General features: G+C 57.1%; 1 protein-coding gene across 1 annotated transcript; it reads right to left on the bottom strand.

Moving 5' to 3' along the window:
• Positions 1–156: 156 nt before the first annotated feature.
• Positions 157–18,309, bottom strand: MEX3A (mex-3 RNA binding family member A). Its single transcript, XM_056510902.1, has 2 exons — positions 17,545–18,309; positions 157–4,498 (listed from the first exon to the last, which is right to left on the bottom strand). Exons 1-2 carry the CDS (start codon positions 18,011–18,013, stop codon positions 3,396–3,398), a joined length of 1,572 nt encoding a protein of 523 aa, XP_056366877.1. The 5' UTR covers positions 18,014–18,309; the 3' UTR covers positions 157–3,395.
• Positions 18,310–25,839: the final 7,530 nt, after the last annotated feature.

The raw sequence follows: 25,839 nt of genomic DNA, 5'->3' as shown, positions 1-25,839 counted from the left end.
AGGTTATTGGAACTGAAGATTTTATTAAAGGCCAGCTTGGAGACTTGAGTGGGAACCTCATCTGCAGAGAGGGGCAGCCCCCCCAGGACAGCCCCACTCTGGTTCCCAACAGCAAGCATTGGACGTTTGTTTGGGTCTTGATTATTTTTTTTTCCCTTCTTTTTTTTTTTTTTTTTAATTTTTTTTTTTTCCAAAAAGAAAGGGGTTTTGTTTTTTTCTCTAACATTTTTCAGCATGCAGGAGGCTTTTACATCGTTTTCTCTTGTTAAGGTGAGGGAGGAGGTACAAGGAGCAGAGGCGAGCCCCCTGTACCTTCCCCATTCCCCACTCCCTACAGTCAGTGCTAGAACAGGTCCCCCCACCCCAGGTCCCCAACACAGGGGTCTCCTTCCCCCCTCCCCACTCCCACCCACCTCTTCACAACCTGGCATCAAATAAAGACATTGATCAAGAACTTGCTCACATTACCACGAACAGACTCCACTCAGCCAAGAACGACTACTCATCACTCACTAACACAGGGCTCAGCCCCTCCAGCACCAACACCAACATTTCTGAGCGCCCCTCCGAAGGGTGGCTGACCCCCTGCCCGCCCCCCGCCCCCCAGCTCCTGCTCTCTCCACATCAGAACTCTGCGCAATGAACGGATAAACCACGACCCTGGGCTGGGGAGAAGGTGGCACTGGGGAGGGGAGAGGTTCCCAGAGAGCAGGCAGGTCCCCCTCTCCCTTCCCTTCTCTTAACTGGGCCAAGCAGGCCAGATTTGGAATGGGAACTGGCTCAGTGTTAGGAAGGCTGTGGCCAGTGCTGGAAGCCTTTGCTGTCACGGGGAGGGGTGGCTGTGCCCAGGACAGTGCTGGGACATGGGGGCTCTGGGAGCTGATCCACCCCAGCCCCCATCCCCCCACAGCCCCCACCCCATGGGTCCAGCTCACAGCACCTTCCCCAGGAAGGGCTCACATTCCAACCCAGTCCTGGCGTGCCCAGGGCCAGGACAACCCCATGGCCAGGGGTTTGTTAAAGCTTTGGGGCGGAGGGGAGTACCAATTCTGCCTGACAGTGCTCTGTTAGCACAGCATTGTTACATCTGTCTTCACTTTTTCCAAAATATCAGCCTGGGAACATTGTCCACCCCTCCAATCCACCTCCTGCCCCTACAGAATACATCACTGCTGATGCCAAGCAGTGGAGGCATCCCATCATCCCACCATCATTTCAAACCCTCCAGCTGGTGTCTGAAGATCAAAGGTGGATCTTTATCAGCACAGAGCACCAGCCCCGCCTGCCCCAGCACGGGGAGCTCAGCCCCTCCAGTGGCTGTGGCTGGCTGAGCCCCCTGTGCCAGGGCACAGACAGCACCTGGGAGCAAGCAGCAGCAAACTGAGCAGAGGAGAGGATGTTCCCAGGAACGTTATTACGATGAAAATAAAGTCTCCTGTAACTGAAGGGAATAAAAAAATCTCGGGCGATTTTTTTTTTGTTTGGTTTTTTTTTTTTTTTTTTTTTTTTTCTGCTGTTAGAACTGTCTCTGCCAAGTTGTGAAACTTGTTGGTTCAGTTCTAAATCAGGGTCCAGGATCTGTGAGCAGAAGTTGAGGGGTAGGAAATGGGGAAGCGGTGGTAGTGGGAGAAAAATTATATATATGGGTTTATATACACACATATATATATATATAGGTGCTTGATTAATTAAGTGCCTATATATATATATACACACATATATTTATAGCTGGGTGTACTGGTACTCAATAGGTCAATCCAACACATTTTTACCATCACAGCATTTTGGCATCCACAGACCAGCTGAACAAACCTGATGGAGTGAAGGTGCTGGCCTGCACCTTGCATGCGTTGGCAGGGGAGCCAGATCTGGAGCTCATCCTCTCCCACTTCCCAATGCTTTTAAAGTATCTCAATAAACAAAACCAGGAGTCTTGAAATGATTAAAGGATGTTCAACAAGGCAATTTTTTTTTCTGTTTTGTTTCGTTCTGAAAAAAATATAATATATAAAAGTGGCCAACCTCAGGAAGATCCAGGAAAAGGACAGCTGAAGAGGTTTTGGTCCATAAAGAAATACTTCTTCTTTGTTTTTTTTTTTTCCCCCACTTGGTTTGGGTAACAAAAGTTTTGGTCCAGTTTAAAAACAACGACAACAAAATTATCTCTATAAACTCGGGGTTTTTTTGCTCTCTGTTGGGATGCATGTTGGTTTCACATGGGCTCATTGCCTGTATTGCATGATCGTCTCTCTTAGGTTTTGGTGCAATAGGAATATTTGTTAAGAAAAGAAAAGCACAATGTTCTCTGTGTGTGTGTGTAGCTGCAGCTGGCATCACTTGGAGAAAAGAATGAAACGTGGAAGTCGCTGCACTCCCCCCATGGATGGGAACTCGGGACTGCTTTGGAAATACCCTGTTAGTGACTCCTGATCGGACTGATGAACAAATCCCTGCTTGGATAAGGAAAAAAGAACAAAGTTCCAGACTCCACGGTGGCTCAGAATAACAAAATAAATGCTCGTCGCCTGGTGTGATCCCAATAGGTTCTTGCAAACCTTCTTCAGTTTCACTGGCGTCGTTTTTATTTCTTCACCTTGTTTTTTTTGATTTTCTTTTTTTTTTTTTTTTGTGTTTTTTTTTTTGTTTGGTTTTTTTTTAGAAAAAAAGGAAAACAATAAAAGTTCTTTAGCTGTGATTTTTTTTTTTTTGTTTAAATCTTTGAGGTAATACAGTTGTGCCCTCGTTCTAACAGGTTCCCAGAGGTTGATGGTTTCTTTCTTGTTCTTCTAAATCCCTGTCATCCGTTTTCCTTTCTTTCTGTTGTTTCTTTCTGAGCTCCCAGTTGGGCCGACAACCCTGGGGGGAGGAGAGTGGGGGGCTTCAGGCCAAGACAAAGGTTGAAGGTGGCTGGAGAAAGGCTGGCAGGGCCCTCCCTGCGTCCCTGCTCCCTCCCCGGTCCATCCAGGTGGCCTGGCTTGGGCATGGCCAAGGAGTCGCCATCTCACACCAAAAAAACTGAACCGAGATCCGAGTGTGCGTTCTGACCACTTGCTTTACAAAAGACATTGCAGGCTGGAGCATCGTTCGCCCTTCAAAATTTCTGGCTTTGCTATTAATTTTAATTTTATTATTCACTTCTTTTCTTTTTTTTTAAAAAATAACATACATTGCTCGTAAAATAATTTCTTTTTCTTCTTCTTCTTCTTCTTCTTATTCTTTAAATTAATTTATTCTTTCATTCTTTTTTTTTTTTTTTTGTTCTTCGGATGTCATTATTATTATTATTATTATTATTATCATTAGCATTATTATCGTCATCATTTTTCTGTCATCGACCCCCCCCCACAACTTCTCCCTTCCTACCCCCACCCCCCCCAACGCCCTGCTCTGTCTCTTTAGGAAAATATTCTAATGGCCTGAGTGGCTGCGGCGTGGCAGACGGGGCACTCGGGGTCAGTCCTCTCGCAGATCCTGACGGCGCACTCCATGCAGAAGAGGTTGTGGCCGCAGGGCACCAGCGCGGCCGTCACCTCGCTCTCGAAGCACACCATGCACTCGCGGCTGCCGCCCACCGGCGTCCGGGCGGCGCCGGGCGTGCCCAGCTTGGAGAAGCCCTGCAGGGGCTCGCCCTGCGAGCGCCGGGGCAGCCCCGAGAGCCCGGGCTCGCCCATGGAGGAGGGCGAGCGGTGCGAGCCGGGGTGGATGGCGCCGGTGCTGCTGGAGCGCTGCTGCTTGGAGAAGAGCACCGAGACGGGGTTGGTGTTCTCCTGGCCGGCCCACATCGGGGCCCCCGACTCCGGCACCCCGTAGTACAGATCCTGCTTGTTGACGCCGTAGTTGGGGAAGAGGTAACCGTAATTGAAGTCGTTTTGGTCGTTCAGCCGGGGGGTCTCGTAGACGGGGTCGACGGCGCAGTCGCCGATGCAGCCCAGGCTGTTCTGGCGGAAGGTGGAGAGCGGCTTGCAGCCCGGCGCCGGCGTGTGCACCCGCCAGGCCTCGGAGTAGCGGTTCTCCATGCCGGAGTCGGGGCTGCTGGACAGGAAGTCGTTCTCGTTGTTGTACTCCAGGATCTTGCCCGTCCTCACCGCGATGTGCGTCTCGATCTCCTCCCGGGCGCGCTCCACGTTGCCCGGCGCGCCCGTGATCTCGAAGACGGGGTCGCGGTCCCGGCTGGGCGTGATGATGTAGGTGTTGGTCTGCTGCTGGATCCTCTTGATGGTGGCTCCCTTGGGGCCCACGACCAGCCCCACCACGCGGTAGGGCACGCGCACGCGGATGGTGACCTGCCCCGGCAGCGTGGGCGCGCTGCCGAACGCGCTGCCCGCCTTGTTGCGCGACGCGCGGATCATGGAGAAGTGCTCGGCCGCGGAGATGATCTCCCGCCGCGCCATGGCCACGTCCTCCCGCCGCCCCGTCACCATGAACACCGGCTCCTCGCCCCGCACCGGCGTCTTGATGTACGTGTTGGTCTTTGCCCGCAGGGCTTTGATCTTGCAGCCTTAGGGGGAGAGAGAAGCGCGGTGGTTAGCGGGGCTGCCCCACCCTGCCCGGCCTAATCTCCCGTGCAGCGCACGGAACAAAAGCCCGATCCCCCCCGACCCGCAGGGGAAATGCCAGAGGGAGCTCCACCCTCGCCATTCCTGCTCCCTCATCCCCCGAAACGGGGATCACCAGTTTGTGTGCTGCACCCCACACCGTCCCCCCGCCTGCCTTCCCTCTGCAGTCATCCCAAAGATCTCCCTTCCACACACCCCAGCACCACGGAGTAATGGGAGATCCCCAGGGCGACCCCCCCGAGGCAAAGGCGATTCTTGGGCTCTGGGGACAGCCTGGGGGTCACAGGAGAGCAGGGGGATCCACAGCCTGCACGGCCAGTGTGGAACCCCTTGGCCACCCGGTGCCAGAGCCCCAGGGGAGTTGCCTGCCATGACTCCAGAGAGACAGAGGATTTTGGTACTGCTGAGGAGGTTTTGTGGTGAATGTGGTGAAATTCAGGGAGCCAAGTTTGGAGAGGAGTTGCAGAGATGCAGCAGTCTGGGCCTCCCCACTGCAGATATGACAGGACTGCAAATGCCAGCACAGCTGGATGGCCAGGGGTAGCAGGAGGCCAGGATTTGCTCTGGGGCTGAAACAGCAACAAATGGGGCAGGGCTGTGCAAAGACCCCTGCTCCAGGTACTCAGACCCTCCCTGAGATCACTGGCCAAGTGGTGCTTTGGCACACCAGTATCCATGCCCCAGAGCCCACTGAGCCCATTCCCCAACTCCCAGAACCCACCAAACCCATTGCCCAGCTCAGAAAACAGCCTTCTGCTTTCCCAAAAAGGGCAAAACACTTCCCAGTGTGTTTTGGCTTCCAAAAGATCTTTTGGAGGGTCTTGATCCAGCTGTTTGGCTCCAGGTTCCCAGATGATACCAGGAAGCCATCCAGTAACTGTTTTTACAGATGTGGCACAGTTCTCTGAGCTATTCCTGGAGCTCTCTGTGCTGCTGTCCCCTCTCTTGAAAAGCCTCACTTTGTGCCCCAAGGCATTCCTGAAGCCTGGCACCAAGCTCCTGTGCAGGATGGGGGTTCCTCTGCTCTGAGCCCAGATCTCAAAGGAAAGTTAAAACCTGTGATTCTCCAGTGCAGATGGAGTAAGGTGAGCACTTTGCTGCTGTTTCCTGAGGATTTGGGTGTCTGACACAAGGATGAGGACACAGCACTGGGACCACTGTGAGATCCCCCAGTGCCTCCTACCCCACCTTCTTTCCCCAGAAAAGACCTTCTCCTGCACCTCTCTGACTACTGACACCAGCAGGTTTTCCTCCACACACTCCACTGACATCACACTCCAACACACAAGGACCTGCAAACGATGCCTCTGCAGCCACAAAACGCAGATTCCTCAGCCCCTGGGCTGGAACATTATTATTTATACAGATCCTAATAAACAACAGCATCTCCCAGGCTGGGAGCTCAGGGCTGCCACTCATCCACAGCTCCTCCTGTGACACAGGCTGGTGACACCGGGGTGATCACTGGAACGATCCCAGTATCACTGGCAAGAACTGAAGCTGCTCCTGTGGTGATGGGAGCAGCCTGGTGCCACTGGAGCTGACAGGAACCAACCCTGGGCTCGCAGGTGCTGCTGCATCCAGCATGCCTGGGGTGGGCAGGCTCAGCTCAGCCCAGCTTGGAGCAGGCTCAGCCCAGCCCAGCTCAGCCCAGCCCAGCCCAGCGTGGAGCAGGCTCAGTCTGCTCAGCTCAGCCCAGTATGGAGCAGGCTCAGCTCAGCTCAGCCCAGCCCAGCTCAGCCCTGCTCAGCCCAGCCCAGCCCAGCTCAGCTCAGCCCAGCCCAGCCCAGCTCAGCTCAGCTCAGCTCAGCTCAGCCCTGCTCAGCCCAGCCCAGCCCAGCCCAGCTCAGCTCAGCCCAGCCCAGCCCAGCTCAGCCCAGCTCAGCCCAGCCCAGCTCAGCTCAGCTCAGCTCAGCTCAGCCCTGCTCAGCTCAGCTCAGCCCAGCCCAGCCTAGCCCAGCCCAGTGTGGAGCAGGCTCAGTCTGCTCAGCTCAGCCCAGTATGGAGCAGGCTCAGCTCAGCTCAGCCCAGCCCAGCTCAGCCCAGCCCAGCTCAGCTCAGCTCAGCTCAGCTCAGCTCAGCTCAACCAGCCCCTCAGGCACCAGGCACTGGGCCCAGCCCTGGCACAGCCCTAGGCACTCACAGCCCTGGCACAGCCCTGGCACAGCCCTGGCACAGCCCTAGGCACTCACAGCCCTGGCACAGCCCTAGGCACTCACAGCCCTGGCACAGCCCTGGCACAGCCCTGGCACAGCCCTAGGCACTCACAGTCCCTGGCACAGCCCTGGCACACCCTGAGCCCGCTGCCCCTCAGAGGGTCGTGGCAGCAGCATGGGACACACAGCAGTAAATCAGAACTTCACTGCCCACTCCCAGTGTGACTTTTAACTCCTCAGAGCTGCTTCAGCTCCTGGAGCCTCGTTTCCCATTTCTGGAGCAGGAATAGCTGTCTCCTGCCTTGTGCTCCTGCAAAATTTCCTCTTGACTCCACATCACAGTGCTGCTGCACTAAACCCATCTCTGAAACAGGAATTCCATGTTCCTGGGGAATGGAAATGCCAGATCTGGCACAAAGAAAGACCTGGGAAAACCCCCAAATCCAAACCAAATCTACCCCCTGCTAAATCCAGTGTAGCTCAAGGGTTACTCCCCAGAGTTTGCACCATGAGGTGCATTTGTGATGCTTTGTGCAGTCAAGTTTCCAAACAGCCCATGTGGACCAGTGGTCACCCAGTGGTGGCGATTATTTCCCAGGAAACTCAAAGGACAGGATCTCATGGAGCCAGGCACAGCTCAGCTGTAGGATAAACCCACACAAAGGCTCATCCCAAGGAGAGCTGGACTAAACTGTGAGAGGTCACCTACCCCCTCTGGCACCCCTGGGCAGGGTGGGCTGTGCCTGCCCCACGCTGGCACACATTTCCCTGCCCCACTGCTGTGCTGCTCACTCCAGAGAGGGAGATTCCATCTTAGGAAGATTAACCGAGATGCCACCATTTCCCCAGGGATATCACATGGAAAACCAGGGGTGTTCCCAGCAAGCAGGGAGCTGGAAATGCCTCCCCGAGCACCACCCCGGGCTGCAGCACATCCCGCAGTGACCCCGGGCTCGTCTCCTGAGCAGAAATGACCTCGGGCAGGGATTGAGCTGGGGGACAATGACAGCGTGTGGGGAGAGAGATCCGAGCCCGGCAGGACAGGAAACAATCACAGAGCCGACAGGGAGGGTCAGGCAGGCAGGGCTGTGACAAAGGACAGGGCTCCGTGCCGGGGACAGATGGAAGGAGCAGCTCAAGGAACGAGGGCGGGAGCGAGTTAGGGATGGAGCAAAGGTGATGGAAATTGAGGGGAAGGCACGCCCTGCTCCCCGCGAGGGAGGAGGAGAAGGAGGGGCGTGGAGGCACAGCCAGGACACCCCAAAAGGGCAGGAGGAAGATGGGCAAGGAGAGAGGGGAGAGGGAGGGGAGGAGGATCTGGAAGGGACAAAAGGACGCGTGGTGCAGTCGGTGGTGTGGGAGGGGGAGGAGGGAAGGAGGGTCTCTGTGCAGGCCTGCAGACGGGAAAGCCAGCTTTGTGGAGACAGACAGATGGGGATCCTGTGCTTACAAACAGCAGAAAATCACCTCCTAGGAAATCAGACCAACTTCAGCCCAGTGGGCTCAGCGGTCCCGACCTCCAGCAGCTCTGAACTGGCACGGACAATGGCCAAACCATCAGCAGCCCAAACCCACAGGACTGAAAACTTCCAGGGCTGCTGCACTGGTTTACATCAGCTAAAACCAGGCTGGGCTCAAACGTGATTCACTCACTCAGTGCCAAGGCTCCGGGCCCATCTCAGCCCCACCCGACTCTGCTTTGCACACTGAAAAGGGTCTGAGCCTCCTCTGAGATCACCCAGCTCCTGCTGGAGCACAGCTGGATCAGGATGTGGCCTGGGCATCCCAGCCAGGTGGGCAGCACACCCCCCTGTGCTCATTCCAAACAAAATTTGTCCTGCGTGGGGCGTTTTTTGGACACTCTTTTCTCTTTGATAACTGAAATTTGAAAACACCACGTAACAAAGCATTTCACTCAGGGGATTATTCAAAGGGGAGGGAGGTGGAAGGGAGGGAATTGCCTGGCAGGTGGTGACAAAATGAAGCTAAGGGAAGAAAAGGACCCATGAAAGCCACACTAACACATAACCTGGTGTATGTTCTCCTCGTTATGGCAGCACACAGACATCAGTGTGTCGATCCCTGGCAGACCCCTGCCACTTAGATTTTTATATTAAACAGAGAATTAAGCCCTTTCTCATTGTGTTCCCACAGCCTACCTTCTATTATCCTAGTTTTTGTCAATAATGCAGATCCCAAAGCATTTAATGAAGGAGGCTGTAAGCTCAGTTACTCCCCTCACCCTTTTTTCTCTTTAATTTCACTGATTACCAATTGACTCAAAGTAAACGTGTTTGCAAATTACCTGAGTAGATCACAAACATTCCCACACAGGACCAAACCCTGGAGGAGTGGAGAGCCTCTGGTGCCCAGACTAACTGGAATTAATCCTCAGAGCAGCCATCTCTGGCTGAAAACATATAATAAATTGAGTCTAGACATTGCCAAGATGGGTGGTGGGGGTCAGGGGGAGATCTGGATGCACAGCCACCCTCTGGTCTCTGCTTATCCCTGCATCAGGGCAACAAATCCATCAAAATGAGCAGAGAAGGCTCCAGCAGCTGGTTCACCTCCCCAGCAGAGGCAGCTGCTCACAAGGGACTGGAGGGTGCTGCATGCATCTGGTCCAGCTGTTGTTTCCTTGCCATGAACCCATCCCAAATCACTCAGCAGCCCCAAAGCAAGGTGTTCTCGTGGGGTTTACACCAAGGCTCCCAGCAGCAGGCAGAGGACAGAGCAGGGCATGGAATGGACGTGCCAGCACGGTGGCAGTGCCACCAGGACAGAGCAATGGCACTCGCAGCCTGTGGAGCACACCCCTCAAACAATTTCACTTTGTAAATTCAGAGTGAGACCTGCTGGTGTCCTCCTGCCACAAGGCCAGATCCTGCCCAGGTACACTCTGCTTCTGATGCAGTCCAGGCTCCCTCTTGGCACCAGCTGGCACCTCCAGCCCAGAGCACGACCCCAGCCCTGGGACCACCACAGGAGCTGCACCAACAGCTGCGAGCCAACCCCGGGTGGATCTTTTTGTTTCATTGACTGCCTCGTGGTTTATTTTGGAAAGCACACCCCACAAATCACTCCAGGTTCTGATATTTCTTGTTCTCATCAGATACAAAGTAATCTCTACAGACAAAAGCTTTGTAGCCCTCTTCTCCTTTATCCCAAGGCACAGATACAAATTACACCTGTGAATACCCCACAGTCCCTTCTTGCAGCGCTAGTGGGGTGCAAGAGGGTCTAAGGGCAAATCAGAACTTGGTCTGTTTTTCTGCTGTAGTCATAAAATTGAAGAGGATCATAAAATCAACAACCCTCAGCTACCTCGGGTAAGGTGGGGCATTCTTTTCCCCGTTAAGATGAAAGCCTTGTTAAAAGACAAGCACACAAAGAAGCTCACAAGTAAACCCTCCTGCCGGCCTGTGGGGTAAGGTTTTGCTGCATTGAAAACCTGGTGGAAGTGGTGTCAAAAAACACAAATGCACACAAAAGGACCACAACCAACCAACCAAATCTCTTTGCACCGAGGGTTTATTGTCCTGATGATGCAAGTTGTGTTTACAAGAAAGGGGAAAAAACACCACCCAACACACCATGCCAGGAAAATCAGTGACTGCCTTGTTCCAGTGCGGCGATTTTACGCTTTTTCACATTGTGATGAAAGTTGTTTATGAAAAAAAAAAAAAAAAAAAAAAAAGAAAACCCAAACAAAAACAAAACAAAGAAAAAGGGAAAAAAACACCCAACAGCAACAGCCCCAGCGCCACAGACAATCGGTGCCTTATGCGGTGGAAGAAAGTTGGGAAGCGGCTGCCCCCGGCCGTGCTGGGTGGGGTGGGTGGGGTGGGTGTGCCCGCGGCGCCCCGGCCGGTCCGCGGTGCGGGGAAAACGGGCACGGTGAGGGGAAAACGGGCACGGGCGGTGCGAGAGGGATGTGGGGGATGCGGGAGGGATGCGGGGCACGGGCGGTGCGGGGCAGGTGGAGCCGGGCAGTGCGAGGGATGCGGGGCACGGCGAGCAGGGGGAAGCGGGACCGGGCGGTGCGGAGAAAACGGGCGGTGCGGGGGAATGCCGGGCACAGTGAGAGGGGAGGCGGGGCCGGGCGGTGCGGGGGATGCGGGGCACGGCGAGCGGGGATGCGGGGCACGGTGAGAGAGAGGGGATGCGGGGCCGGGCGGTGCGGGGGATGCGGGGCACGGGTGGTGCAGGGAAAACGGGCACGGGCGGTGCGGAGGGTGCGGGAGGGATGGGGGCACGGGAGGTGCGGGGAATGCGGGGCACGGCGAGCAGGGGATGCGGGGCACGGTGAGCGGGGAATGCGGGGCACGGGAGGTGCGGGGATGCGGGGCACGGTGAGTGGAGATGCGGGGCCGGATGGTGCGGGGAGATGCGGGGCACGGCGAGCGGGGGATGCGGGGCACGGGTGGTGCGGGGGATGCGGGGCATGGTGAGGAGGGGATGCGGGGCACGGTGAGAGAGAGGGGATGCGGGGCCGGGCGGTGCGGGGGATGCAGGGCACGGCGAGCAGGGATGCGGGGCACGGTGAGCGGGGATGCGGGGCATGGTGAGGAGGGATGCGGGGCACGGGTGGTGCAGGGGAAACGGGCACGGGTGGTGCGGGAGGGATGCGGGAGGGAAGCGGGGCACGGGAGGTGCGGGGATGCGGGGCACGGTGAGCAGGGGGATGCCGGGCACGGTGAGCAGGGGGATGCGGGGCACGGCGAGCAGGGGATGCGGGGCACGGGTGGTGCGGGGAGATGCGGGGCACGGCGAGCGGGGGATGCGGGGCACGGGTGGTGCGGGGGATGCGGGGCATGGTGAGGAGGGGATGCGGGGCACGGTGAGAGGGGGATGCGGGGCACGGGTGGTGCGGGGGATGCGGGGCACGGCGAGCGGGGATGCGGGGCACGGCGAGCGGGGATGCGGGGCACGGCGAGCGGCGGGGACGCGGGCAGGGAGGAGGGAGGGAGGAGGGGGCTGCCAGACAAAGGCGGGGGCCCCCACCCAATGGCAGCACACGCTTTCCCACTGCCCTACATTCCGGGCGGCTGCGCTGCGGTTCACTCGGTCAGCGCGGCACCCAGCCCGATCCCATGCGCGGGGAGCGTGCGTGTCTCCCGAGAAAATTCCCTTTGTCTCTCTCACAGACCAGTTTTCTCCTCCCACCTCCAGTTCAAACAGCGCAAAGTCGATCCCGCTCCGCACTTTTCCCTTGTGAAAATTCAGACCGATTCTCATTAGCACTTTGTAACAACCCGACACTGACTGCAATATCTCTCTCTCTCTCCCTTTAAGGCCCATCCCGAGCTGCCGGAGCAGCGGACGGAGGTTTTCTTCAGACCCCGCCAGACCCGGTGGCTTTTGCTCCAAGATTTCGGTGAAGCCAGCAGACAAGAAGATCTGCCCCCCTCGCTGCTTCTCGGATGCTGTACATACATCCACCTCCACAGGGTGGGTGGGGGAGCTGCCATCATCAGACTTCCTCAATGGAAAAGGCTTCCTTGGACTATTTTTAAATGCTGAAAGCATTGGAGCATGTTTGGCGCTACACAAAGAGCCCAATCACCTGGGTTTAGCAGGGCCTCTTGTTATTTGACTTCACCTTGCCAAGAAAGAGCAATTTATGTTAAGATCCTCTCACATAATCTCATTCCTGGTGACAACAGGCTGGTTGGAGCAGGCTGGGAGATGCTGCATCAAAGGGTGTCTGTGAGTACAGGTGACAATGGATGCTACTACTGTGATGAGATCAAGAACCCTTGGAAGGACCAAAAATCCTCAGAGTCCAAAAATCCTTACAGGAAAAGTCTCACCTGGGAGTGGTTGCAGAATGAAGCCAAACCAACCCCACACCTTCTCCCAACACCTGCACACACCAGACACACAAAGAACCAGCACTGTGTCTCCCTAACCACAACATCTGGCCCTAAATGTGCCCTATGGGCTCTTCCCTGGCTCCACTGACAGTCCAGGTTGTCCGTGGGAGCAGGCAGAAAAGTTGGATGTGAATCTTGATCTGGCTGATCCACACCCACCTCGAGTCACTTCAAGGGAAGAACCCAGGCACCACAGTGGCTGAGGATTTCTGCCCCTTTCTAATTTCACAGTCTGCACAACCAAAACAAGATGCCCTTCATGCACTCTCCATTCCTTCAGCACCTCTCCCATGCCAACACACATCCTGTGATGTCCACCACCTCCTCAAAGATCTACTGCAAACACCTCCAGTGCTTTGTCCTGACAATTTCATTGGCATGGCCGTGAGAGCCAGCACAGCCAAGGTGGGCTATTGCAGGCAGGACACCCACAATGTGAGCTGGCAGGAAAATGCAAGAGCCACCAAGCACCCTGATGTGCCTGTGGCTGGCTGCAGAAGCAGGGAGCACTGCCCGTGCCATGGCACAAACCAGGTTTGGTCACCCATCTCAGCACAGCTGGAGGTCACACACAGGCCAGGGGAAGGAGGATGACATGCAGGAGCCCTGACTCAGGCAGAGACTCACCCCTGCTCCTCACCCTCACAGCTACAGGACAGGCATGGAGGTCACACTCCATCTCCAGCCAGGGAAGGGATGTCACTTCCAACCATGCCCAGGGGTCACAGGCTCCAGTCAAAGGGATCCTTGTGACTTCACCCCTTCATTCTTCCTTTTCCAGTTTGCAAAGCAGCACTTGGCACATCCCCCAAGCCACCCAGCTCTTTGCCATGGACCCTGGGGCACCAGGTGGAGAGGAGCCAGTCTGGCCTTTCCCACCAATCCCCCTTTGCACAGCTCACCTCTCATCCCATTCTGTGCCCCATCCCAGCCTATCCCCCATCCCAGCCTGTGCCCAGCCACTGCCCCATCCCAGCCTATCCCCCATCCCAGCCACTGCCCCATCCCAGCCTGTGCCCCCATCCCAGCCTGTGCCTCATCCCAGCCTGTGCCCCCATCCCAGACTGTGCCCCCATCCCAGCCTGTGCCCCATCCCAGCCTGTGCCCCCATCCCAGCCTGTGCCCCATCCCAGCCTATCCCCCATCCCAGCCACTGCCCCATCCCATCCTGTGCCCCATCCCAGCCACTGCCCCCATCCCACCACTGCCCCATCCCATCCTGTGCCCCCATCCCAGCCACTGCCCCCATCCCAGCCACTGCCCCATCCCATCCTGTGCCCCCATCCCAGCCACTGCCCCATCCCAGCCACTGCCCCATCCCAGCCTGTGCCCCATCCCAGCCACTGCCCCATCCCAGCCACTGCCCCATCCCAGCCACTGCCCCATCCCAGCCTGTGCCCCATCCCAGCCTGTGCCCCATCCCAGCCTGTGCCCCATCCCAGCCACTGCCCCATCCCAGCCTGTGCCCCATCCCAGCCTGTGCCCCATCCCAGCCTGTGCCCCATCCCAGCCACTGCCCCATCCCAGCCTGTGCCCCATCCCAGCCACTGCCCCATCCCAGCCACTGCCCCATCCCAGCCACTGCCCCATCCCAGCCTGTGCCCCATCCCAGCCACTGCCCCCATCCCAGCCTGTGCCCCATCCCAGCCACTGCCCCATCCCAGCCACTGCCCCATCCCAGCCACTGCCCCATCCCAGCCTGTGCCCCCATCCCAGCCTGTGCCCCATCCCAGCCACTGCCCCATCCCAGCCTGTGCCCCCATCCCAGCCTATGCCCCATCCCAGCCACTGCCCCATCCCAGCCACTGCCCCCATCCCAGCCACTGCCCCATCCCATCCTGTGCCCCCATCCCAGCCTGTGCCCCATACCAGCCACTGCCCCATCCCAGCCACTGCCCCATCCCAGCCACTGCCCCATCCCATCCTGTGCCCCCATCCCAGCCGTGCCCCATCCCAGCCACTCCCCCATCCCAGCCACTGCCCCATCCCAGCCTGTGCCCCCATCCCAGCCAGTCCCCATCCCAGCCACTGCCCCATCCCAGCCACTGCCCCATCCCAGCCACTGCCCCCATCCCAGCCTGTGCCCCATCCCAGCCACTGCCCCATCCCAGCCACTGCCCCATCCCAGCCTGTGTCCCATCCCAGCCACTGCCCCATCCCAGCCTGTACCCCCATCCCAGCCTGTACCCCCATCCCAGCCACTGCCCCATCCCAGCCTGTGCCCCCATCCCAGCCACTGCCCCACCCCATCCTGTACCCCCATCCCAGCCTGTGGCTGCACTGCTGGAGACACACTGCTCAAATTCAGCACACAAAGCAGCCCCAGCTCAAACCAGAGCAAGGTTTCCAGCAGCAATTGGCTCCATGAGGGCACGTTCACAGCTCCTGGGGAAAGCAGGAGCTGCCAAGCTCAGGTTGAGCTCCTGCAGCATCTATTGCTTGGAGTGGAGCCACCCCCTCTGCCACAATTACACCTCTTCACAAACCACCCTTACAGACACTCCAATAAAAATACATCGGCCTTGAGCCTTATTTACACTTAAGTGCCTTTTCACTCCCTTGGCAAAGTGAGGGGTGCCTGATGGCAGGTGGAATTCCCAAGGCCAAGGGCTGCACCACGGCCCCTGTGCCCAGATCCAGGCCTCTCATACCCACACCTGCCTGTGAGGAACACTTTCATAGATGGTTGATATTATTATAAAATAATCTGAAGGGATAGTGTGTTTCTTCAGAAAATAGTAAGTTGAAGAAAAAGCTAAACCCTGTTACCAAGCAAAGCTGTGAAATAATTTTTATTTCATTATTACTTCTTTCCCCCTCCCTTTTTCAAGATGTTCATCACCCTGTTCACAGGTACCCATAAACAATTGTTTTACTGCAAAACCATCTGCCACAGGAGCAGTCCTACCAAGGGGTGACAATCTGCAGTTTCTGGGATTCCTGGCCAGGCATCCATGAGAGTTCAGGATTCAATCCCCCTGGGAGCCCCACACCCAGATCCAGACTCTCTTAATCTGTCCTTCTACACAAAACATGGCACAGGAGACAGTGGAGACATTCCTACATGCCTTTAGAAACAAGTGTGGGCCACGATCTCTGCTGGAGTGAAGAGCCATAGCTGCAGGGACAGTGCTGAAGGAATCCTCGGCGCAGGATCCATCCCACCCACCTCCCCGATGGGGCACAGGCTGCACCATCTGCCCCACCAGCCACAGGAGCACAGCCACACCCCCACAGCCCCAGCACACTGACATTTCAGTCTCCCAGATGTGGGAAAAAGCCCTCAGACACACCAAAAAATGGTGGAAAAAATCCAGGTCTCCACGTTCCTCTCCATCGCTCTGGACACAAGAGGCACGTGCTGCGTTCGGAGCACATCGGAACACACCCCCCTCTCAGGAGTCTGGGGCAGCACCGACATCCCGCAGGAAAGCAGCCCTGGCACATTTCCCCTCGGTTCCGCCTGCCGAATCCTCTTTCCCAACTTTGTTAAACAAAGGGGGCCTGATTCTCTGCGGCCTCACACCCACCCGTGCAGAGCTGGTGCTGAGCCCACCGTTGTCTGCCCGCGCCGCGCTCCCGGCCGTGGAAAGGCAGCACAGGGAGGATCGGGATCGGGATCAGGATCAGGATCGGGATCAGGATCAGGGCCAGACCTTCACCCCCTCGTGCCCCAGTGAGGGGCCCCCATCCTCGTGCGGATGCCAGAGCAAGAGCTGCTCCCCCGGCTGCAGACGCCCCAAGTTTTGGGGAGGTCAGCACCCCGGACCCCTGCCCACGCTCCATCCCGGCGCAGGAGCCGGACCCTCGCTCGCTGCCCGGGAGAGGCAGCCGAGCCTCCGCAGGCCCCATTGTTCCAGCCGCACGCCCTAGCGTCGGGGATGCCCAGCAAGGAGCCATTTGTGTCCTCGCCCCGTGGCTTCCCCTCGCCCACCTCGGCCCTTCTCGGGACACTGGGGGTCATCCCCCCCCGAGTCCCACCACAAACCCCCAGCTCAAGCGCCTTCGATCCCAACCCACAGGGGAGCATCTGCCCGTGGAGCCGCTGGCTCTGCCCACCGCACTTCCAGAGCGTCAAGTTACTTGTTCAGAGAAAGAAAGAAAGAAAAAAAAAAAAAAAAGCCCAACACTTAGCCGCACTATTATTATTTTTTTTTCTCTGTAGCGACTCAAAACTTCTCTCGGCAGCGCCGTGCCCCGGCTCCTGCAGTGCCCACGGGCGGCACGGGGCCCCGCACCACACACCCGGGAGTGGTGGGGGTGGGCGAGGGGTGACTTAAGAGTGGGTGTGGTATGGGTATATATATATATAAATATATATATGATTTTTTTTTAAAGCCCTCCTCCATTCCACCTCGCTCCGAACGGAGCCGCGAGGAGAACAAAAGCATCACTGTGGCGGCGCGCGGGCAGCGGCTGCGGGGCCCCACGCGGGACGGCGGCTCCTGCCCCGGGGTCCCCGCGCGGCCGGGGGCGGCGGCGGGAGCGCGGTCCCTCCGCTCGCAGCGAGCCCGGCACCACCACACCCCCTCCGCCCGGCCAACAAAGGGGGACTCCGAGGCGCGGGGCCGGGCTCAGCCTGCACCCCCCGCCCTTCCCCCGCCTTATTCCCAGTTTTTTTTTTTTTTTTTTTTTTCTTAAGGAGAGCGCGGTGGAGATCGGCTCTTTGGCAGAAGCGGGGAGCGGCGCGCGGGGCTCCGGTGCCGGCAGCCGGACGAGCCCCCGCAGCATCGCCACAGACCGCCCATCCCACGGCGCCCAAAAACCCCCCGTGCGGGAGCGCAGCCGCCCCGGAGCCCCGCGCTTTGTCCCCGGCGGGGCCGAGCGGCCCCGGCCCCGGTCCCGAACAATGGGCGGGCGGGAGCGGCGGGGCCCCCCGGCCGCGGGGGGAGTGTCCCGGGGCCGGCGAGCGGCGGCTGCGGGGTTCGGGGGTACCGGGGGCCCGGCGCTCACCTTGCCGTCCCACGATCTCGGCCACGTGCTCGGAGCTGGGCACCGGGACGCACTCGGTGGTGTTGGAGCTGCTCTTGAGCCGCAGCTCGGCCTCCTTGTAGAGCGCGCACAACTTGGGCTCCGCCGCCCCGGCGCTGGGCGCCGCCGAGCCCTTCGGGGCCGCCGGGGGCGGCGGCGGCGGCGGCGGCGGCGGCTGCTGCGGCGGCGGCGGCGGCGGCGGGGGCTGCTGCGGCGGCGGCGGCGGCGGGTTATTGTTGTTGTTGTTGCTGTCCTCCACCAGCACCACGGCCGAGGAGGAGGAGGAGGAGGAAGGCTCGCCTAGCCCCAGCAGGCAGAGCTGGTCCAGGGCGAGCTGCAGCGCCCGGTCATCCTCAAGCAGCGCTCTGTCTTTGCCGCTCCCACCGAAACAGCCTAAATCGCCGAAACCCCCGTTCCTTTCCATTATCCCTGGGACTACCAGGCTAGGCATGGCTAACAAAGGCTTGGGAGGGGGCTGGGGGCTGGGGGGGGGGGGGGGCGAGAGGAGGGGAGGGGGGGGACACAAAGAGCTCGGGAGGGAGAAGGGAAAAAAAAAGGCAGAGGGAGAGAACGAGAGAGAGAAAAGGACCCTCCGCCCCCCGCCCCCCGCCTGGCCAAGCCCCTTTCCCGTGTAACCCGAGCCCCGCGCCCGCCGCCTCCACCGCGGTCCCCCCGCCGCCGCCCCCGCCCCCGGCCGCCGCCGCCGGGGGGTGCGGGGGGTGCGGGGGGCGCGGAGCGGAGCGCGGCCCCGCGGGGGGAAACTCTTTTGTTTGAAGGCGGCTGGGCGCTGCGGGAGCGGCCCGGCCCGCGGGCTGCTGGGGGATGTAGTCCGGCCGCGGCACACCCCCGCCCGCGGCGAGCGGCCAGCGGCCAGCGGCGAGCGGCGGGGACGGGCGGGGAGGGGGCACGGGACCCGCTGGGACACGGGCAGGGGGTGTGCGGAGCCGCGGTGCCACGCGTGGTGTGGGATGTGACACGGGGAGGGGCTGGAGGGGACCCGCCGTGACACGAGTGGAGAGGCTGCGCGGGCACCCACGGTGATAGGGGTGGAGTGATGTGCGGGGCACGGAGCGGGGTCACATTGTGCCGTGGATGGAGGGGCTCCGGGGCGTGCACTGTGCCACGGGTGTGAGGGCTGCGGGGGCACCACGCGGTGCCACCAGCGGAGGGGGATGCAGGAGGATCCACCCTGTGGTGGGCATGCCATGACATGGGGGTGGGGAGTGGGGGTACACGCTGTGACACGGGCGTGGGAGGTGCGAGGGGACCCAATGAACGGGTGGAGGGGACAGTGGGAAAAGCCGCTGTGACACGGCTGGAGGATGAATCGAGGGAATCAGCCGTGCCACGGGTGGAAGGGACTGTGGTGGGATCTGCTGTGCAATGGGTGCAGCGGGCTGCAGTGGGATTTCCCGTGTCACTTGTGGAGGGACCCGCGTGGGGACCCACTCTGGGCTCCATGAGTGACTCTGTGCACACGCCAGCATAGAGGGATCACAGGAAAGGAGGGTCTGTGAGGGGACCCACTGGGTGCACCCGGCATGGAGGGGTCATGAGTGGGAGGGGACTCACCCCGCTGTGGAGGGGTCGTGGGTGAAGGAGGGTTTGTGTGGGGACCTGTTGCTGCCCACTCACGAGGGGTGCTGCAGAGGTGTCCGGGGCTGGGATCCATCCAGAGACACACAGGGATCCCTGGGAGGAGTCCAGGGACACCCCTGGGTGGGTACAGGCCAGCAGGACACCGGGGTCAGCGGGGTGAGTGGTGGGACAGGGGGGCAGGAACCCCCTCCCATGGACAAGGAGCTCGCTGCTCCGTCCTTGAAAGGAGGACGTGGCCTTGCAAAAGGGGTCCCCACAAACAGGAGGACTTCAGTCTTGCGATATGGACACAGCCACCAGCATTTGAGGGGCAATACTGCACGTCCACCAGGCCTGGGAATTATGGAAAACAGGAAGGGGGAGCCCCCCAGGCCCCCAAGGCCTGGCAGTGGCTGCAGGCACAGCGAGGCTCGGTGGGGCTCAGCTCCCCAGCCTTGGCTCCGCGCTCCAGCAAAGCCCCCTCCCGCAGACTGGGGATGCTGGTGGGGCCGTGGGACAGCCCTGCTCCCTGGGCTGGCCTTTCTCATTGAAATGAGCATTCAGCGTGGAGGGAAGCATCGACAATCGCTCCCCGCTCCCGGCAGCCGGGCTGGGCGCTGAGCGTGTGAGCGCGCCGTTCTCCCCTCGCCCCTTTCTTCCCTTTGAATCAAACCAGATGTCTCCCATGAAATGAGATCGCTGGAGCTGCGCTGGAGAGGGACAATGCGGAGGGATGCGAGGCTCCCGCCGAGCCACATCGCGCTGCAGCTCCGGCAGAGGCGATGGCTGCGCCGGGGGCTGTGGCACTGCTGCCTTGTCCCCGGGGCTGGACCTCTCCCCCCGCTGCATCCTGCACGATCTGCTCTCTCTGGGATCCTTACAGGAAGGGTTTTCTTTCCTTTCCCCCCCTCCCCTTTCCGGGTCTACCAGCCGAAGATCTCAGCTGCAGTTAACTCGGCAGATGGGGCACCCGGCACAAGGAGATGGCTCATCCACTGACTCAGCCGGTAAGGTGCTGCTGGAGCTTTCCCTCTGAGTTTGCCCAGCCGCTCTGGGAAGGGAAATTTGTGCTTGTAGTTTGGTTTTGGCATCCAGGCTTCCTGATGTGTAGTACAAACTCAGGGAGGTGCTGGGACACCCGCTGGAGGAGCTGCTGCTGGCAGGAGCTGGCGTGGGGCAGCCGTGGGTTAGAGTTTGTGCTGGTTGTGCACAAAAAAGAGGGAAAAAAGTAAAGGAGAACCCACCCAATGCTGTGTTTCGTGGTTATGGTTGTAGAACAGTGTCCTGAATTAGGCTTTATTTCTTTTTTCACCTTTGTGTGGTGATGGGGCTCCTGAGGGGCAGTTTGGGATGTTTTCCTTTGTGGCAGTTTGGGATATTCCTTCTTCTAAGAGGTGTTTGTGTTGGGATGTGATGGACGTTGGCTTCACAGGGCGCACACACACATCACATGGCAAGTTTTAACACAGGCACTCAGCCGGGTGTGCCCCATTAAACGGCCAAAAATGTGCATTTAATGCACATGCAACACACACACACACACTCTGCAGGTTCCCTGGCACTCACCTGCTGGCTGTGGCTCACTCCACGCTTACAACCAGGTGAAACCCTTGTGTGTGTGTCTAAGCACGTGTCACAGTGCAAGCACAGAATTATGTACATTGGGGTATGCCCATAAATCACACAAATTTGTGTATGAGGTGTTTGTGTGCACACACTTCTCCGTGCAGGGGTTCCCAGAGTGGGCCCATGTGCTAGAACACACGTGGTGCTGGTGGGAACTATGGTGTTCTGCCCTGTAAATTTGGGACTTTTCACTTGTCCAAGCTGGATCTCATGTGTGAGGCTGGTAGCAATGCCTGCTCTGCAGGCAGCACGGCATTTTAGGGGCATGGTTTTGCTTCCACCTCCATTTTAAGTTCTCTCACGGAGGTCTCAGGAGAAGAAAGTGCCCCTGGAAATCAGAAAGTGAAAGGAAAAAAAGGAAAAAACTCTGAGCATACCAGCAGCATGAGCCAGGCTCAGAAATCACCAAACTGCCTAAAAAGTTTGTGTGGCTGCAAAAAAAAATATTGAAAATCGAGTTTCTTTTCCTTTGCCTTCTCCTGAGGCTGTTGGATTTCACTCTGGTTACATCACCTTGCTTTTCTGCACAGCCACAAGGTCTAGAAACTTACTTTAAAAAAACAAAAAAATTCATACTCGCTCAGATTCACATGACTCACAGAGCTGGGAATTTAAGGCAACCAGAGAGTAGAAAAATCACAGCAATTGGCAACATGGGCAGTGACTAATCCTGATGGGTCCCTGATAGCAGCATCTCTCAGTTCATACAATATTTTGGGGGCGTAGCTGGGCTACAACCAAGACTTTGATCCTCTTCCCAGTGATAGCAGCTGCTTGGGAATGATCTTACCTCCCGTCTGGCATCACTGCCTGGGGGCAGCTGGATTTCAGGAGTAATTCAGGTTAAAGTTGGCTCTGCCAGGTGGCTTGAACCAGCTCAATGAGCTGGAGTAGGTCATAGGGGCTGGTGTCTCTGGGCTGCTGGGGGCTGGATCATCCCCAGCTCACTGGATAGAGGGTAAAATGTTATTTTTGGGGGGCAGGTAGTGCTGGTTTCCCAGTGAGGATTTCACCATGGGTGTAGTCTCTGCACAGCTACATCCACTCCAGGAACACCCTTGCCAAAACTTTGGCAGAGACACAGTGTTTCTAGTTAAAAAGTGGGTATTTCCAAATGTTTTAAAATCCAAATCCCAGAATTACTGTCAAGGGGAAAAAAAAGTATTAATTAAAGCCAGGGATGGTGGCAGAGTGCTCTGAGCAGAGGGATCAGGATCAGGCAGAGGCATCACTTGTCCCTTCCCAGGGCAGGAGGCTGCAGAACCTCCAAAGAAAAGGGAGAAAATGCAAACTGCAGCTGCTGCCAGTGCCAGAGCTGCTGGGGAGGGGTGGCCAGGCTGGTGACAGAAAGTTCTGTGGGAGGCAGCAATAAAGCTGACACTGACTGAGGAGGTGCCAGCAGCCTGTCCTTAGGCAGAACAGCAGCTCAGAGTCACCATCAAGAGCTAATGCAGAGAGAAACTTTCTGGATGAATTTGTGTCACCAGTGTGAAGTTGAATTTGGCACTTCCAAGTGCTGCATCCCTCTGCCCACCAGCACCAGCCCAGTCTGGGGGAAAGGTGGCAGCTGCTAGGAAAGGTTTAATGCTGTGCAAGCATCCCACATCCCACAGACTGAGGTGATGAGCTGGTGGGGGGGACAGGGGGAGCAAACACCTGCTTGGAAGCAGAACACCTTTTTTAGGCTTTTCTTCATTTTCATACTGCACAGAATCTTTGAATATTCCGAGTTAGACAGCCGAAGCTGGGGCACCATTGCCACGAGTGCTTTGAGATGTCACATCCCTGTCCCTGGGCAGCTCATTTCAAAAACTGCTCAGCTGCATGTGAAGCAGAAGTATCCCAAATGCTGGAAAGCTCTCAGGGCTCCCTTCTCCACTCACTGAGCCCTTCAGGGGCTCGGGGGAGCTCTGCACTCCGTGGTGACCGATCCTCCCATCCCCTCCATCCCCTGTGGCCACCACTGCCCATACAACTCCTCTGCTGCCTGTTGACCTTACACCTCTTTGCTTTGTCAATGGGCTGGCAGCAAGAGGAGTCTCACTGTCCCTGCAAGGATCCTAAAGTGCTTTGCAAACATTTGTTAATTAAGCTGTTCTACGAGATAAGTAAATTAGCACAAAGCCTGATCCAAAGCTCCTTGAAGTCCATTGGTTTTGGTGAGCTCAGGTCCATGGGATCAGGCCCAGGAGGCCACATTTTAAACCCCTCAATTTTGTTAAGAGCTCAGCATGCTGGCTGCAGATGGGTGCTAAGCTACAGGCACAATCTGGCGCTGGGAGGGCGGGTGCCACACCCTTGGTTAGTAACCTGGAGGGTTTGGGCTTCTGGTCACGAGGGGCTCTTTCATAAAAACTGCACTGAGGCTGCTGAAGAAACTTCTGCTGAAATCTGAATGATCTTAGATCTGGGATCAAATGGTTGCAATACTGCTAGTTACTTTGAATGTATGGATCATCATGAACAGTGATAATTTTCCCCACAACAGTTGTGCTCATCCTGCCAGTAGTTGGGTCTTCTGTGAAAATTTTGTTCTCAAAGACCTGCCAGATGAGATAGACTAACATGCATAAAAGGAAAGAAATACTGTTGAACTATGATGCCCATGTATGTGTCAGTGACCTTTAACTTAATACATGAACTTAACTTTCATATTTCAAGGTCACACTCTCCCCTTATTCCCACTGCTTATACACACAGTTCATTTTCCAAGGAAAGTGTTTTCCTCCCTTTAGAATCCCATCTTCTGCAAGCAGACAACTCCCAGTTTCAATTTCCAGGACATCAGGATGACCATGTGTTTCATTGGGTACATCCTCTTTTGAATTTTGTCCAGGGGCACACTGGGGTTTTGCCTGAGTCTGAACCTCCTCCAGCCCAGCAATGCTGGTACAGCCAGAGATCAGCTCGTGAGCATCACACCCACCTCCAGCCTGGTGCCAGTGGGGCTGGCTGCCTGCTGCATCCTCCATCTCTCACATGCTTCCTGGACATGCCAAGCCCCAGGCCCATGTGGTGGCCAGATGGTCCATGTGTGCCCAGCAGATCCAGCAAGTCCAGGATGTGCTGGATTCGCTGCACGTCCCTTGTCAAGCTGTGCAGAGCATGTGCACGTGTTTCTGTCCAGGAAATCTTGAAGGGAAATTCTGCAGCTTCATCCAAGGGACTTACCTGTCTCCTGTTATCCTGGTAAATGAGCCTTGGCTGTAAGGGTCCACCTGAGAAAGGAGGATGAGCCATATTCTGAGGAAAAAGATTTCAAACCAAAAAGAGGGGAGATTTCCATCAGATATTAGGAGGAAACTCTTCCCTGTGAGGGAGGTGAAGCACAAGCTGCCCAGAGAAGCTGTGGATGCCCCATCTGTGGAAGTGTCCCAGGCCAGGTTGGATGGGGTTTGGAACAGCCTGGGACAGTGGAAGGTGTCCCTGCCCATGGCAGGGGATGGACCTTGAGCTTCCAGGTCCTGTCCAACACTAATCATCCCATGGTTCCACGATTTCCAGTTTCACATTCCAGTTTCAAGACAGGAATGTGAGTCAGGGAGTCAAACCAACTTGCACTGGGTGCAACAAGAGTGGCTCTGGCATTTCTGTGAGCTCCCTCAGCACAGTCACATCTTCCCACTTGGAGTCTCAGTGCACCCCCTTTTAAGGTTTCTAGTTATGAGTTATTTTAAATGAAAACAGGGCAAGTTTATAGGAGGGGCAATGCCCAATGGAATCCCATTCTTTCAGGAGCATTGCTGTGGGTGGTGCTGGCTATTTTTAGCCATAGAAGGCCAACAAAGAGTTTTGAAGCATGAATTCTGTGCTGGAGAAGAGTGACACTGATTACTCACACTCACAACATACAGAGTTAAATACATGTAAAAGAGATTTTTTTACCTTCTATCTGGGTGTTTTCTTGCTGTCCTTAAACTGCAGGTGGAGTTGGCATGCATGATCCTTAAATCTTCTGTGTCTTTCTAAGCAATTTGATTGAAGTCATGCAGCAGGTCCAGGCTGTAGAGCCAGCATCCTGTTTTTTCTCCTCTGGACAAGTGCTACCACTCCAATTGTGCAGAAACCCCTTTCCCTGTCTCACTGCCTCACTTTTCCCCACCATGCTCACAATGGCTGTTGCACATTTTGACAGAGATGAGGAAAGTCATTACGTTGCAGGTGATGCCTCCTTTCCAGGCAGGCTCTAATCATCCTGCCGTGCTCCAGAGCTCTTCCTGCCCGTGCTAATTTTAGTCTCGTGGTGGAAGTTGCTGCCAGGATGGGATGGAGCCTGGGCCATGCAGGTGTGCTGCCATCCTACTGCTGCTCCTGCATCCTGCACGAGCCTGGGTGTCAGACCTCCTTGGGAAAAGTCTAAGGAGCACATCTTGGCACTTTTTGAGCTGTTTTGCACTTTGCACAGCCCAGGGATGGCTGACACCTCTCCAGGGGCACAGCACAGACAGTGGGGACCTGCAGTTCCAAAGTTCAGTCTCATGCAGGCACCTCAAGCAGGGCCAGGAGTTCCCAGGCGTTCACCTCCTGGCTCCACCTGTCTGGGCAGGCTCCTGTGGGGATGCTGAGCCTTTCTGAGAGAAGGTTCTTGCTCTGCCATGCAGAGAAGGCCTTGTCAGCACAGGGACTGTGGGCACAAGCAAGCAGGTGACACTGTCAGACCTTTGCATTTATTTTCTCTCTGCAGCTCCAGATCGTTTTGGAAGCATCTCACAGCTTGAAAAGAGGGTGTTTTATCCTAGCTCTGGGCTCAGCCTTGCCCTGTTCTGCTTTTGGTGGTGGAGGTTGAGGGGACACAAGAGTCAGAGCAGAGGGACCCAGAGAAGCTGTGGCTGCCCCATCCCCTTGGCTGCATCCAAGGTTCAAGGGAATTTAAATCTCATTCAGTACCAGCCCCTGCCTTGGGCAGGGACATCTTCCACCATCCCAGGTTGCTCCAAGCCCCATCCATCCTGGCCTTGGACACCTCCAGGGATGGGGCAGTCACAACTTCTCTGGGCAGCTCTGCCAGGGCCTCATCACCCTCACAGGGAAGAATTCCCTCCCAATATCCCATCTAGCCCTGCCCTCTGGCAC

This window comes from Oenanthe melanoleuca, chromosome 25 (assembly GCF_029582105.1).
Source record: "Oenanthe melanoleuca isolate GR-GAL-2019-014 chromosome 25, OMel1.0, whole genome shotgun sequence".
NCBI classification, from domain to species: domain Eukaryota; kingdom Metazoa; phylum Chordata; class Aves; order Passeriformes; family Muscicapidae; genus Oenanthe; species Oenanthe melanoleuca.
The sequence above is the reverse complement of the archived record's forward strand: the minus strand, read 5'-3'. Positions and strand labels throughout refer to the sequence as shown.

Excerpts from the sequence above, each read along its gene's own strand:
- MEX3A (XM_056510902.1), bottom strand. The coding sequence starts at position 18,013 with ATGCCTAGCCTGGTAGTCCCAGGGATAATGGAAAGGAACGGGGGTTTC. Across the intron at positions 4,499-17,544 it reads CGAGATCGTGGGACGGCAAG|GCTGCAAGATCAAAGCCCTG; the intron begins GTGAGCGCCGGG and ends TCTCCCCCTAAG.